At 43.4% G+C, this 14,512-nt stretch overlaps 1 protein-coding gene across 8 annotated transcripts in view; it reads left to right on the plus strand.

Annotated features, from left to right (window-relative positions):
• LDLRAD4 (low density lipoprotein receptor class A domain containing 4) overlaps positions 1–14,222 on the plus strand; it is a 294,829-nt gene extending 280,607 nt beyond the window's left edge. For 7 of the 8 annotated variants that reach the window (XM_056332542.1, XM_056332540.1, XM_056332541.1 and 4 more), the window contains 2 exons: positions 2,527–2,580; positions 3,881–14,222. In XM_056332542.1, the coding sequence (XP_056188517.1) occupies positions 2,527–2,580; positions 3,881–4,423 (597 nt within the window). In that variant the 3' untranslated portion in view covers positions 4,424–14,222. The remainder of the gene's footprint in view (positions 1–2,526; positions 2,581–3,880) is intronic. The other variant, XR_008820903.1, reaches the window with a different exon arrangement.
• Positions 14,223–14,512: the final 290 nt, after the last annotated feature.

A 14,512-nucleotide genomic window follows, 5' to 3' on the forward strand; every position in this document is an offset into this window, starting at 1 on the left:
CTAGCGGTGATGAGAGATTCCTGTACTATGGCACTGGACCAACGAGCTATGCATGGTGAGGTTGGTCTGCACGTGGTGTGTGAGCCTGGTGTTTTCCAAGTGTGGGCGTGCTGCGCACATGCTACCCAGCCATCTGCCTGGGGAGTTCTCTGGCTCCTGGGATAGAGATCTTACTGGGGGTTGGCTGCTGCCAAATGATTTATTCAGCCTGCTGCTCTCTCCAGAGGAAACCTTAGGGAAGGGAGTAGTTACACGTGGGCTGCAGGACACACTGTGAGACAGAGTCCATGTTGTTACACATCATTGCATCCTAACCATTTCACAACCTTGCAGTTCGGCTGCATCCCAAGCTGTCTACCTCCTCAATAGTTAGCCCAGAGCTGGGAGAGCCTTGGGCTCCTTTGGTCTTGTAGTCTTGGTCTGCCTATTGCAGCACCCTGCTTGCACTCTGGGTGGTCCCTGTAGCAGCTGCAGTGCCTCCAGGCAGGGTCTTCTAGTGTACTGGAGTTAGCAGCAGTAGAAGTAACGGCCAGTGCCACTCTTCTAGCAAGTTGATTCTGTTAAGGCGTTGCTGGTACCACATCTGCATGCCTCGGCTCAGCACGCAGGTCCCGTTCCATCTCAGTGCAAGGAGATTTTCCCCATATACTGCACTGTCTCCCTCAACTCTCCTTACTCTCTCCTGCCTTAGGGGAGATGAGCCCTAGGATGGGAGCCATCATTTCCACATCAGAAACTCTCTTCCATAAGGGAGTTGAAGTAACGTGTAGTGGTGGCAAATGGAATTCCTTTCTGGGTTGGGTTTGCCTTTTTTCCTCTCTTCTGAGCTTGAACACATTAAACGTGAGACCAAGACAGTTACATAAATCATATTTTTCAGACTGTCACTTGGGAATCTGCTGTTGGGCTGTGTATGGACTGTAGTTCACGGGCAGTTAATTGAGCAGTGTAGCTTTGACTAATATATTTTACTTAACAATTGCAACAGGCTTGGAGCCTGCTGGGTTAGCTGCTGATAACCTGATAGTTTTTAATTGTGCAATTATACCCTCAGATATTTCAAAATGGGGGCATCCAGGTGATGGAGGGGTGGAAAGGAAGGTGAGTACATGTATATGTACATGTCTATATACAGTTACACAGTTACAACTTCTTCTTTTGACAAAACCTTATATAGGCACTGAAATATGTGACTACGTAAGATTTGTCTTTCGTATCAGGCCTTTGCACATGGGGATACTTTCAAAGGGAGGTTGTAAACAATTGCAGTTGTCAGCCTCCCTGCCTCTGCTCTCTAAAGTTACGTAAGAAAAGTGGTTGACCAGATTTGTTATTCAAAGCATTTCCCTTAACAGCTGAATCCTGTAGGAGATTCCTCTCAGAGCAGCTTTCCTCTGGGGTGGACTCTCCTGACCAGATCACAGGTGGCTTTTGGTCTCTGAGTGTCATGATGAACATCTAGTTAGGTCTGTTTTTACATCTGAAATATGTTGAAGGATGCTATGGTGAGAAGAAGCAGTATGGTAAGATTTGAAAGTAGTCTACACAAGGTAGTGCTTTTGGGGACAGTATGCTTTTTCCTTCCTGTTCCTGAAATTTCTTGTGTCTATAAAATCATGAAACTTGAACTGGCACCACGAAAATAGTTGTGACCATACAATGTTTGGATTTTCTCTTTCTGAACCAAGATTGAAATTCTGTGCTTTATACTTTCTGACGTGTCCTTTTCAGCTTTGAAATTTCCAGTAAAATAAACCCATTGTGGTAGTTAGTGATACTCTAAACAATTAATTAAGAAGAAAAAATTATCATATACCTTAAGCTGTTTTCCCTTATTGACATGTTGTTCTTCACTCTTATTCTGCCCTGAGTGCTGGTACAGCATCAGAACCAGGCTCTCAAGGCATGAGAGGGAAAATACTTTGGCCTGAGAAGGTGTTTGGGGAGGTGGTTGAAGAGGGGAACAGGTGGCTGAAACCCAGCCGTCTAACTACTGCTTATGGCGGGAGTTGGGCAACTGGCAGTTTTGACCAGAATATACCTGAGTTTAGAGTGACTGTCACTTCACTGAGACTACAGACGACAGGTTTCATTGCGAACTGTTTCAGCTTTGGCGTGTAATTGGGATCCTGGCTGGTAGGTCAACTTCGTTGGACCTGCCAACCTCGCTGATGTGGCCTTGTCACGAGCTGGGAGGTGACAGGTACCTGCTCAGCACAAAAGCGCTGAAGTGTCCGCAGTCGTTCCTGCATGTTGCAACATGGTCGTAGCTGCAACCAGCCGGGTGCTGTGGATGGCATCTCAGCACTTGCAAAATGGACCAATCTTGACCTGCTTGGGTGCAGAGCTGCTGTTTGCTCTAGTTTTGGAAAGAACAGGGTGGGATGTTACTTGCTTACCACCTCTGTTTGGGTGGCGAGGGCCAGTCCTTCAAAGCTGACTGCTTGTAAGAGTTTTGGCACTGAGGCAGGATGGTGATGTGATCTATTAATTTTTCCTCTTTTCTTGTTTTCTTCTACATTCCAGGAAGGGTGCTTGTGGCCTTCAGAAAGCTCGGTTTCGCGCCAGGGTGCTTCAGAGGTATGGACAGATTTCTTACTATCTTCACCATGTACTTTCCTCTTTCCTGTAATGTATATTTAATTCCTTTCAAAAACATGCATCTGTTTAGGAAATAAAGCTTTTTCAGTGTAGACTAAGAGCCAGGTTCATGTGGACATCTGAGCCTGCCTTAACTCCCATTCCATAAATGCGTAAGACTTTTTCATTAAAAGAATAAAATTCTGCCTACCTGACACGTCATCTCCATCAGCAGCTCCCTGTATCATAGCAGGCATTCACAGGTAAAGTGGTGGAGGTGTGTCTCTGTCATGCAGTGGCTCAGTAATTAAGAGTACTCAATAGAAGCGGGGAGACCAGTTGCTCTTCTTCCTGAGTTTTTCTTGGATTTACAACACATATCCTATCACCGGTGTCTCCTGTCTTCCAGCTAGCACAGATCGCTGGTCTGTGTGTGATTTGTGGGTGTATTGTTCCGAGTGGTCCAGCTCTCCTGTGACAAACGGCAAAGCTTCCTGGTGGTTGGCCCTGCATCTGTGAGGGTCAGGGGCTAAAGACTTGCTCTGTGTGGACCCAGAAATGAGAAGAGCAGTTTGATAGATCTAGATCTAAGAAGCTGATGTGTCTGTCTAGATCTGGAATAGACCAAATGAGGAGCAATAGCTTCTCACAGAGTACCTTGAACTCTTCCTTTTGTAAAGCCTGACCTTCTGTGGGGCTTAATATGCCAGGGACATTTTTTCCACTTGCAGCACAGAAGCCTTATAGGTCCTCCCCGGAGGCTGATTTCTGGCTGAGAACTGAGGAGGAGGACACCTGATACACTGTGGTAGTGAAGGCGTGAGATATGCCGGGCCTTTACAAAATGTACTAAAATGACCATCTGAATTCTTTGATGATGCGGGTATTACATTAACTCTGAGTAGGAGGGGGAGGCTCAGGCTGCAGCTGAAATTCAGTATTGGGACACTTTTGTAGAACTAGTCAATTGTCAAGACTAGAGAGAATGTCTTTCTTTGTTCAGAAGCAGAATAATTTTCCGTTGGCACTGCATGTTTTAATGTCAGAAGGAGCTGTGTGGGGTCTTGGTCGTCCTTCATGAAGCTGTTCTCAAGTATGTTGAATTCCTTCCTGCAACTCCTACCTGTTCTTATCACGTGCACGCATGTGGGAGCACGCGTCCAAGTGTGTCCTGGGTTTAACCTCCTAAGATGGGTGGCAAAGAGAATCATTTTGCATTTTATCAATTCTTTGTTAATACGGCGCCCCCACAGTGCTTTGCTCAGATATAGAGTCACGTGTGTGTCTCTTCCCATTTCAGATCATGTATGCTCCAAGGTCCAGGGACAGGTTTACCACCCCGTCTTTTATGCAGCGGGACCGTTTCAGTCGCTTCCAGCCCACTTACCCTTACATGCAGCATGAGATTGACCTCCCTCCGACCATCTCCCTCTCCGATGGGGAAGAGCCACCGCCGTACCAAGGCCCGTGCACCCTGCAGCTCCGGGACCCAGAACAGCAGATGGAGCTCAACCGGGAATCTGTCAGGGCACCGCCCAACCGAACCATTTTTGATAGCGACTTGATAGACATCTCAATGTACAATGGGGGCCCCTGCCCACCCAGCAGCAATTCGGGCATAAGTGCAACCAACTATAGCAGTAACGGAAGGATGGAAGGACCACCCCCGACATACAGTGAGGTCATGGGGCATTACCCAGGCTCCTCTTTTTTCCATCACCAGCACAACAACGTGCCTCCTTCCTCACAGAGGGGGAGCAGACTTCAGTTTCAGCAGAACAATTCAGAGAGCACAATAGTCCCCAGCAAAGGCCAAGACCGTAAACCAGGAAACCTGGTCTAAGTTACTCGCCCAGGTGCATTTGAACTGAAGAGGAGAGGTTCATGCAGGGCAGTGGAGGAAGACCCCCCCCATGCTCCAGTGCACAATGTTGTTACGTTTCACGTGGTACAACTTAGTAAAACCAAACGTGCAAACCAGTTCTTTGTTTCTGATTCCTTTCAGGGGAATTGCATGCAAAGCAGATTGAAAGAAATACAAACTTCCATTCAGTTTGTCTGCGAGCAGTGTTTCAGGGGAGAGGGGGGATATATTATTTTTTTTTAATAAACTATTTCAATTATTTAATTCTAAAAGTTAACTTAGCACAGAAATGGCTTGTACAGCCTGTTTTATACTCACTGAATGGCAGAAGGAAGAAGGTGGTTTTGCTAGATAAATGGGGGAAGAATTGGCTAGTTTGCTTTTTTTTTTCTCCCAGGGTATGGATTTTTTTTTAATATGAAACAAAATTCCTGTTTTGTGTGCCAAGGTATAAAGTTGAGAACTTAGATGAATGCAAGGAATTAATTTGTGTTGTGATAAATGTGTTCTAAAAAGTTGCACTATCTTAATGTTTTAAAAAAATATATATGAGGGAACTGTTTTATGTGAAGTTCTTCTATATGTCGTCTTTTGACCTGTGGAATAATGATAGAGCCCCAGAAGTAATCTGGAGGAGTTTGCCCCCTTCCCCCCAGGTTTGCTAGAAAAAGGGGACAGGACTTAGCCTAACATCTCTTGGCTTTTACAAATCAAGAAATTACAGGGACGCTTGTCTTTGCAATAATTTGCATTCGAATAACAGTGCATCAGTGAAGTGTCTTGGAGACTTTTGGATGGAAGAAGGCAAATATGAAATCCCAGCACTTTCCATCACTTAGGTTTTAGCTGATTTTTAGTGTAGACTATTTGTTTTGTAAATGGCAAAACAAAATCCCAGATGTGTTAATTTGTATTGATGCTAAGTGCTGCCATTCTTTTGTTTTCATAATGCAGCATCACCAGTACTTACAGTTTTAGAGACTTTTGTCCTCGCTGTAGCCTGAAATGTATTTAGACACACATATCATGACATTATGCAATAAATTGTGTAAAAATGCAAGATGGGTTTTTTCCCCTGCAGTGCTGTTCAAATACGTGAGACTCTGTTGTGCTTTTCGCTCTCTGTTTCATCCTTCAGATACTGAAGTTCAGTCCTGGAGATTCATCTTGTTGAAGTGAAGGGGCTGTTGTAGCTGTAGCCCCCCCCCCCATGCTTTCTCTGCAGCAGGACCGAGAGCGCTTGTGACAGTGGTGCTGGCTTCTGTGGCGTCCCTGGCAGTGACACGGGAGCACCAGTTATGCTCACTGCGAAGCATTTTGCTCTGGGCCCTGTTGCAGAAACCCTCCTCCATGCCCGTCATCCGGCTGACGCCAGCAGGACTACACTCATGGGTAAAGATGACTCACATAGTAACCAAGTGTCTGTAAGCCCTGGTTTTGCCGTGCTGGTCTTCAGAGTAGCTGGAAAATGTTACCTGCCTGTAAAGTGGCATGTGGGGTGTTTCTTCCCTGGCTGGTTCTGTGTGGAAGCACATGCAGTGCTGGAAGGCAGTTGACGAATGGTGGTAGTGGCATCACAAGCACATGAAAAAGCACAACTTGCACTTAAAATGCATTTCGGAAACCGACTTAAAAGTAAGAACCTTTGGAGTCTTAGCTTGAATAGTCTCTAATATATATGTGTATGAGTGTGTCATAGACCTGTTCACTTCAAGTTCTTTCACTTTTTTCTATTTTCTTAAGCCTTGTGCTTGGTTAGGGGCAGCAGCCACTGAGTGCCGTGCCCTAGCGCCTGGTCCCATGGCCGGAGGATTTCTGCAGGACTTCTGTACACCAGGGGCTCTGATAACTGAAGTGCATCTTTGATCTATGCAGAGTTTTAATGCCAAAACAGTGTGCATGTCTGTGTGTGTGTTTTATGGGCCTCAGTGTAGATTATTTTCTCCATAAGGTAGTTTGATTTTATTCTAGTTTAGAAATCGTTTATGTAACTGTTAGTCTGAATATGCAGCCCCATTTGTCTCTGTAATTGTTTTTTGGTCTGAGTCGTGCTGGTAATGCAGAGTAAAGCTGCCTTTTAATTTATGTATTATTTGAAGGGAGAGAGAGAGATTGTATGATGGGTTTTACTCCCCCCGCCCCCCTCCCTGACCCACAGGACAGGTGTTTAGGAGATGACTAGGTGGCTGTCAGTCAGCTAGGGCTCTCATCATGTCTGGTTCCTGGGAATAAAAGCTGTGAAACTAGATTTTTGCAAATAACCTATGAACATAATTCTTAGTTAAAAAGCAAACAAACAAACCCAAACAAGAGAAAACCAGCAAATGTTGGGTTTGGTCTTCAGTGACTTTTATTGTCCTTCAGAAGTGAGCTTGTAAGCCAGAGAATGCACGTGCCTATACGGATACTGTGCTTTTGCCTAAACGAGGATTATGTAGCTGAGAAGCCGTCATGTAAGAACAGCTGGAACTCGGTCGTCATGGCAGAGCACACCTGGACTGGGCCCTGGGCTTGGACCGGTTGAGTACCAACTTCTCCCCATGCACAGATCTCAGCGAAGTGAGCCTTGAAGTTGCCTTCGAAGTCACCTCTTGGGAACATGCTTTCTTTGAAGACGGCCCTTCGCCATCTTTTGCCATCTTTGCATGCCAGTAGATTTATGCATTTCCCATTAACGTTGTCTGGTATGATATGTGCATTGTTGTCTCTTAATTTTTCATGATTGAGGAAGTTTTCCTTTGCGTGGAAAACGTAACCTGTTAGAGTTCTGTGGAAGAGATTTGTTTAACAAGAACTTAGTATTTGCTCACCTAATGGTTGCGTTTCCTTGTGCATCTTCGCCTTCTCATCATATTCTGCTGTGTGCAAAGCTAATGTGCAGCCAGTGTACCTGTCAGCTCTGAAAGTGTAGTCATCTGTTGCTTGCTATAGGTGAGTTTGCAATCTGCTACTTTTGTTTCAGGGCCTCTTAAAGGAGTAAATATGGTATTTACTTTTGTTTTGGAGCCCCTTATAGGAGTAAACATGGTATTTTCTGATGAGTATTAGTCATCTCCGATGGGAGTGCCGTCCGTATGTTGCAACAGTGTGTGTTTTTCTTTTGTTGCGGTGAAAGAGAATATACCATGGCTAACAGAACAGAATGGTAAAAGAAGGAATATCAGAATTAGATAGCACTGTTGATCTTTGCGGGCTTAGAAATTGGCGATCTCTGAAGGTAGGTAATTCTATAAAGCACTTACGGAAAACTCCCTTTGAAAATAGCCAGAATTGATGAACTGTATTCCACAGCCACTCAAATGAAGCTTTTTAAATTATAAAAGATTTCTGAAAACATTGTAGATTTAATCATGTGGATTATACCTCAGTAGTGGGGTTTTGGTTTATGCATATTGTGCACAAAACCCACATAATACATGCGTGGAACTTTCTGTGCGATGGATCGTATTAGCCTGAGTTCTGGTTGCACCTCCTGACCTTTGCCCAGTAACCCATCTTCCCAAAATTCAGTCCAGTGGTGTCCCCGTTTTAGAAATATTCAGGTTAAAAGTGGAGGGTTTTTTTAAGTGTACCTTTAAGAAATAAAGCAGCGTTATTATTGTTGTTATTATCATCTTTCTGCAAAGGTTAATTTTTCCCTTATGTGGTTTGGCATGGATCCCTTCTTGGTGCTAAATATGCCCGATCTTTGGTGTTCTCCTGTGATCTTGTAGGGCTAGAAAAAAAGTTTCTCGATGGAGCACTCAGCTCTACTTCTGGATGTATGTTTAGCCTGATAGTGGTTGGGTTCATCTCAGTGCTGTACAAATAGGCTCTGTGTATGTGACACTGCTTGAAAGATGTGAGTGAGGGATATGAAGACTGGTACCCACTCTATGGAGCAGTGTTCAGATCCCTCATGGTATTTTGCGTTACAGGTGGGTTTTGTCAGGGAGGACCTACTTGAGCTACTCCTAGTGTTGTCACTGATGAACTCTGCACTTAACCCAGTCTCGGTCTGATGTGACTTTATTACAGTATACTTTCCCCTTTTGAGTATGAAAACTCAGATGCGTGCCCCATATGCGAGTTCTTGATCGTTAGTGAGGAAGGTATTTAGTTCCTGCTTTTATGGAATCTGCAGGAACCGTGGGTCAAGCTGTGCTTCATTTGGCTTTTTATTATTGTTTGCCCACGTCTCCCACCAGTTTGTCCCAGCTGGAAGCTGCTCCTGTTACCCCAAATCTCTGAATTTTTGTGGTGCAGAAATATATGTATATGTATATGTATATAAAAGTGTTGCTGAGATTGATGATTTTTTTTTTTTCTTCCTGTTAATGTGGTTCAGGGAAGGGCAAGGAGTAAATGACATTGTTTCTAGAAGAGTGCACTTTTGTTTGCAACAGGGAAGAAAGCCTTGTCCTGCTGGAGAGTCCTGTGCATGGGCTGTCTGGAACAGTGCTGTCTCAAGTGGTTGTTTGTAACCCTGCCAGGTAGTGAGATACTGGATCTTAAAACTGACATCCTGATCTGTAAGGAATGCTTGAATGTTTTGGAGAAGATAGATTACTAACCTTTCTCTGACTCTGAGCCCTGAACGCTTGTGGTAACTAAGGTAACCTTATTTCATAGGCAAAGGGAAAGAAAATAATGTGCTGGTGAAAATAGATATGCTCCAAAATTGTTCTTTGCTTTCCCCCCTCCCTTCCCCCAAGGCTGAACAGTAGGCTTGCTGGTACGTTTGAAGGTGTTTAGGGTTATTCACAAGTTGTCTCTGGTCATTACAGTTAAGTCATGTCCATGCACATGTGTGTATACATACCTGCATGCAAACTTCTGCCTGTATCCTACCCCTCGATCATTTATATATTAGTTACTATTCCACAGTCACCTTCTGGAAGTGCTAAATGCCTATATATTGTGCTCTCAGGAACAGTGACAGGTCATTTATCAAACAGCTGGATGCACGAGGAATATTTGCTTTTCAGTCATGTAAATGTTGTGGCCCTGCTTTTAGCAGTAGGGAGTTCCTTGCTTCGCAAATCCTTGCCCCTGACTTGGTGTGCTAGTGCATGTTCCATCCAACAGCAGTCTCCTTTTGGGTGAGCTTTGAAAAATCCTTGTGCTTTTGGGACGACCCTAACTTATTGATGTACAGGAAGGAAATGTACTTCTTGTACTCTAGATCTCAGAAGTGTGTTTTTTCAGACCTAGCTGATGCTGAGAACCTAGTGATGCATTTGTACAGTGGGTTCAGATGAAGGCTAGCTTTTGATTACATCTTTGCTTTTTAGATAAAGGCTGTTCCAAATAATTCAATTACACACATCTGGTCTTTTCCCACACTGTGTTGTGTGCTTGCCAACAAGTGTGACTAACAGCTTTTCTCCTGAAGTAGCCCCAAATGTTTCAATTTTTTAAGTCCCTGGAAGGAGGCATGCTCTTAATTGTCTGAGACCTGTTGAAGCCTTGCAGAGCATGGAAAAGTCCTTTGTGAGGGTGTGTTGAACTTGCAGAGGTTTCCCGTCTGAAGACTGTTGTGAATGTTTCTTTAGGAAATTGAAGTTTAAAGTTTTGAGTGTCCCAACTGAAAATGTGGGTTGGTAAGATTCCACCACCACCCCCGGCCCCCCTTACTTAATGTATTGTTTGCCAGCCTGTGCTCATTAATTAGGGGTGTAAATTGCCTTTTGACCCACCTCCGACTGCCGTTGCTATGCTGGCAAAAGCCCCATCGGGCACATTTGCAGCGGCAAAGAAGAGTCATTTTCTTGGTGTGGCTCCACTTGGGGAATTAGCAGAAGCTGCACCAAGTTCAGCCTCCAAAACCAGCATCAGACCTGCACTGCCCCTTCCCAGCACACTCCAGTGTGGGTGATGGCTCAGTTTCAGTTAAGTGCTTTTACCACACTACTAAGTACCACAGACATTCAGTGGAGGAGTCTGCGGGTGTTTCCTTGAAATTGCAACTGTTTGCATTAAATATATTCCAGGACTGATAATGCCGGTTTTGTAACCACTGACTACGTTTCTCCTGCTTTCGAAAGGGAAAACCAAGCACGATTTTGTATTGAGAAGTGTTGCAAACTCTCCTGGCTCGCTCTTCTGCCTTGCTGTTGTCTCTTCCATTTTTAGACCGAATACAAGCAACCCGGGTATTGCTAGCATCACTTTCCTGCTATAAGAGAGCTTACCTTTTTTGTTGGTTAACAATAAAAAAACAAACTTGTAACCTAGATATTTCCCTCTTCCCTCTGACAGCCGTGTGATTTACTGCCAGAGATGACTCTGTCATTTCTTTGCTATATTGCTGCTGCTGCTGCTGTTTTAAATGGTTTGATATACGAGCTTTCTGAAACAACGTGGTGTGTGTAGGATTTCGTGGCTGATGAAGCTGTCTCTTTTCTTCTTCCTTTCGCTCCTTGGTTTGTGCTTGTCTGTCCGCCGTGGTAGGTTTATTAATAAATTATATATGTCCGTATTAGATATAATTTTTTAGGAGGTTTGCATGTCGGTAGTTTGTAAGCAACTAAGGTGCCTCATGTTCAGGTCTGAGCAGATAGGAATCCCCTTGCACTCGAGAGGGCCTGATCCAAAGCCCGATGAAGTTGGTAGGAGGACTGTTGCCAACCTCAGGGGGCTTTGGATCAGGCCTTACGCTCCCACCTTTGTTGTGCCTCACTTAAAATGGTGCTTTTTCAGTTGTCTGTCTTTTTTTTTCTGGTTTGTTTGGGTTTTTTTTCTTTGTATGGTGCTGTGTATAACTTGAATATATTATGCACATATCCTACCCAATGGGTAGAACAAACAAACATACAAAAACAAATAGATGTTGTTAATACTGTAAGATAATGTATAGATGATACCAATTTTAACACAAAAAAGAAAATGGCATAGACTTTGTGAATGCCAACTTCTGTGCTTGGTCCTTTTTTGTAAGAAAATTTCCAAATGAATGCACACAAATGACAAAAAGTCTATGTATTTTATTTTCCTATTAAATATCAATATAATATCATAAGGGAAAAAGTTTGAACAAATCCTTTTTGAATAGCCTGTGTATAGCGATTGGTCGTTTGATGCATCTTTGCTGTGAAGGTTTGTTTTTTTTTTTTTAGATGTGTCACTTTAAGAAAAAGGAAAAAACACAAAACAAACAAAACCTCCACAGCTTTAACCTTGCAACTAGATGCTTCTCATATTGGTTGCTGCCTCACTGTTGCCGAGTTAGACCAGTATTAGTTATTACTTCTCCAGCAGATACGTTATTTATTATTATCCTTGATTAACTTTTTGTTATATTAAAAAAAAAAAAAAAACAAACAACTTAGAAATGGGCTAAAAGCTTTCAAATCTTTTTATCCGCATCCTAGATTTGAAGTGAAGCTCAGACAAGTGGGAACTGACCCAAACCATCCCTGCAAAATCAGAACTAGGCCAACGAGAGTTTTGTGACAACAGCCAGCCCTTGCTCTGTGCCCACTACTGGCGTGCAATCCTGCCACTGCAAACTGTCTTAAGGCTGGGTGTGCAGCTGGGACTCGCTGCTGACCTGTGCGGCTGCAGGGTGCAAGCCTTAAGGGTAGGCAGGAAAAGCCGCAGCTGGTAGCGAGCTGAACGCAGGGTTTGAGCGTGAGCTTTTGAGTCAGCAGCGCTGCTGCTGCGTTGGCCTCTGACAGCAATGGCTTACCCTGGGTTCGTATTGAAGATTATGGAGAAACACCTAAACCTGTTCAGACCCAACACGGGAAGCGGTGTGGAAAGTAATGAAACGCGTGAACTTTCTGCCAGGTTCCCTGGGCAGTTTGGTTCTCCCTGGTGTCTCCACGCGTTTGGCTGTCTGTCCCCGTGCCCCGCATGCCGTCGGTATGGGCTCTTTGGTAAAGCAAATACCTCAGGAAAACTCACCATGAAGTTCTAGTGTAGAGACTTGCAGATGCTGTACTTATTTTTCTAAACTGTTTGTTCTAACTATCCCAGGACGGTAGGTGATATAAAAGTTTATTGGTCCCAGACAGACTAGTCCTCTCACAGATGGATACCGACTAATCTTCCATAGATTCTCATGTCTGTATGTAGCTTTTTTATACTTGTTAGGCTTTAACCACAGATGTAAGGTAGCAGCGTGTTGGGATATGTTTGAGATGGCGTTTCGGTTTAGTTTTTCAGATGACTAGCTAAACGCTATGCTAAAACTCAGGGGGCCTTATCCAGGGCCCAGTGAAGTCAGTGGGGAGGCTTCCTCTGGTGTGAGTGGGCTTTCCATCTGGTCCGTCACGCTGGAGGATGGTGCCCTGGGAGCACAGTCCTTCACGACTTCTCTGCCGACCTGAAACTTCAGCTACTCGTTTGTAAATATCTTTTAAAAAGCCCTCACAGGAGTCCTGTACCCGAATGTTGATCATGGTTGTTTTGGGTTCTTTTGTTTTAAAGAAGTGTGTAAGTTTTTTATGGCCAGTTCTGCATCATCAAGCCCTTACAGGTAGCTTGTATCCATCCCTCTATGTATCGAGCTCTTTTATCAGTAAGCATGTACCATAGGGAAATGCGCATATTTCATGACTGTCACTCGTTAACTCATTTATTGTTTGTCAGGGCATAGGGTAATTGTTGTGGAAGTACACCTTGCCTGGCCGCCTTCGTGTTTTTGTTTGCACTGCAGTACCACTTCTGTGCATGAAGGAAGGAAAACAAACAAAAAACCGCAGGCCGTGACTAGGAAGACTGTACAGAGCAAACCTCCCACTGGAGGAATCTAGGGTAGGATTTATCACAACAAAACTTGCATATTGAGTGGACCAAACACGAGCATGTCTCCTTTTAGAGGCACTAATTTGCTTTGAAGCTGCAGTGGAAAGAGCAGACTATCTATTAAGTGTATTCACAGCTGTGTTCACGCTTTTCCGTTTACCACAAAGCACAGCAGGCAGCCAAGATTTTAAAAGAAGTGTAAGCAGAAGTTATGAGAGCCTCGGGCATCGTAGACCCGGACAGCAAAAATAATAATAATAAAAAAATCACCTTAATATTCTTTAACAAAGCTTTTCTACTTGCCGTACAAAGACTACATAAGCATTGATAGGGGTTTTATCTTTGTATAGCTATCAGCTGCCCATTGCTGCTGTGCTCAGAGCATTTCATGATGGTATGCACATCAGTCAGGCTGTTACACTTAAAATTAACCATCAAATGCCTGGTTTTAGAGTGTTGACCCTTTCTTTGTTGTTTCTTGCTAGTTATTTTACAGTGTAAAATGCTTTATTGCGCTATGGATTTTTTTGTATTTCCAACATTGTGGTTTTCGAGATCATGTTTCCAGCACCTCTTATTTTTGTCCATTTTGTTTCAAGCTATTCTGAAATATGTACAGCACTATCAACAATATTTAATCTTTCTTTTAAACTTTATTGTTGTAAAAACAAAGCTATTGAAAACAGTAAGTCTTTACAACTGTATTGGAGTTTCTCAGTAGCTGTTCACGTGATGCTATGACAAACCTGGCTTGCTTTAATTTTTTTAAAAAAAAATATTTTCCTTTTAACACGATTAATTTGTTGCTTATTTTCCACCGTAACTCCCAATTATATACATGAGAAGATTTCAGCTGTTGTGTATCTGACTTTTAATTGAGCAAATGGTGATGTCCTAGTTTTTAGACCTAAGGTCTGTTTATTGCAATACTTTTAAAGGAAGATGTTGCTCTAAGTGCTGTTGTTAGTTTTAAATACAGATTTTATGCTTGTTCTTAATATGCTGTGGTTAAACCATGGCACAAAATTATTAAAAATCATGAAATGCATTTGTCTCCTGTTGAGTTTATTTTCTCTTTGAAGCGAAAAACCAAAACCGAACAAAACAAGAAAGGTGAAACACTGGAGTGGCCTTCTGTAGAACAAGTACTTGTCGTCTTCCCTTGCTGGTTTGCTGCTGGCAACCAGGTAGGTGATTGTTAAGGAATCAGAGGGTGGATTCAATCCTTGAAGCGTATGGGAGGGCCCTGGGAAACAGATGTTTGATTAGGATTTTATATCAGTGTTCTGACCCTCAACCTTTGGTGATTAATGCTGGGGCGGTTGCAGGTGTTCCTGC

Source organism: Falco biarmicus, chromosome 3, assembly GCF_023638135.1.
Source record: "Falco biarmicus isolate bFalBia1 chromosome 3, bFalBia1.pri, whole genome shotgun sequence".
Taxonomy (NCBI): domain Eukaryota; kingdom Metazoa; phylum Chordata; class Aves; order Falconiformes; family Falconidae; genus Falco; species Falco biarmicus.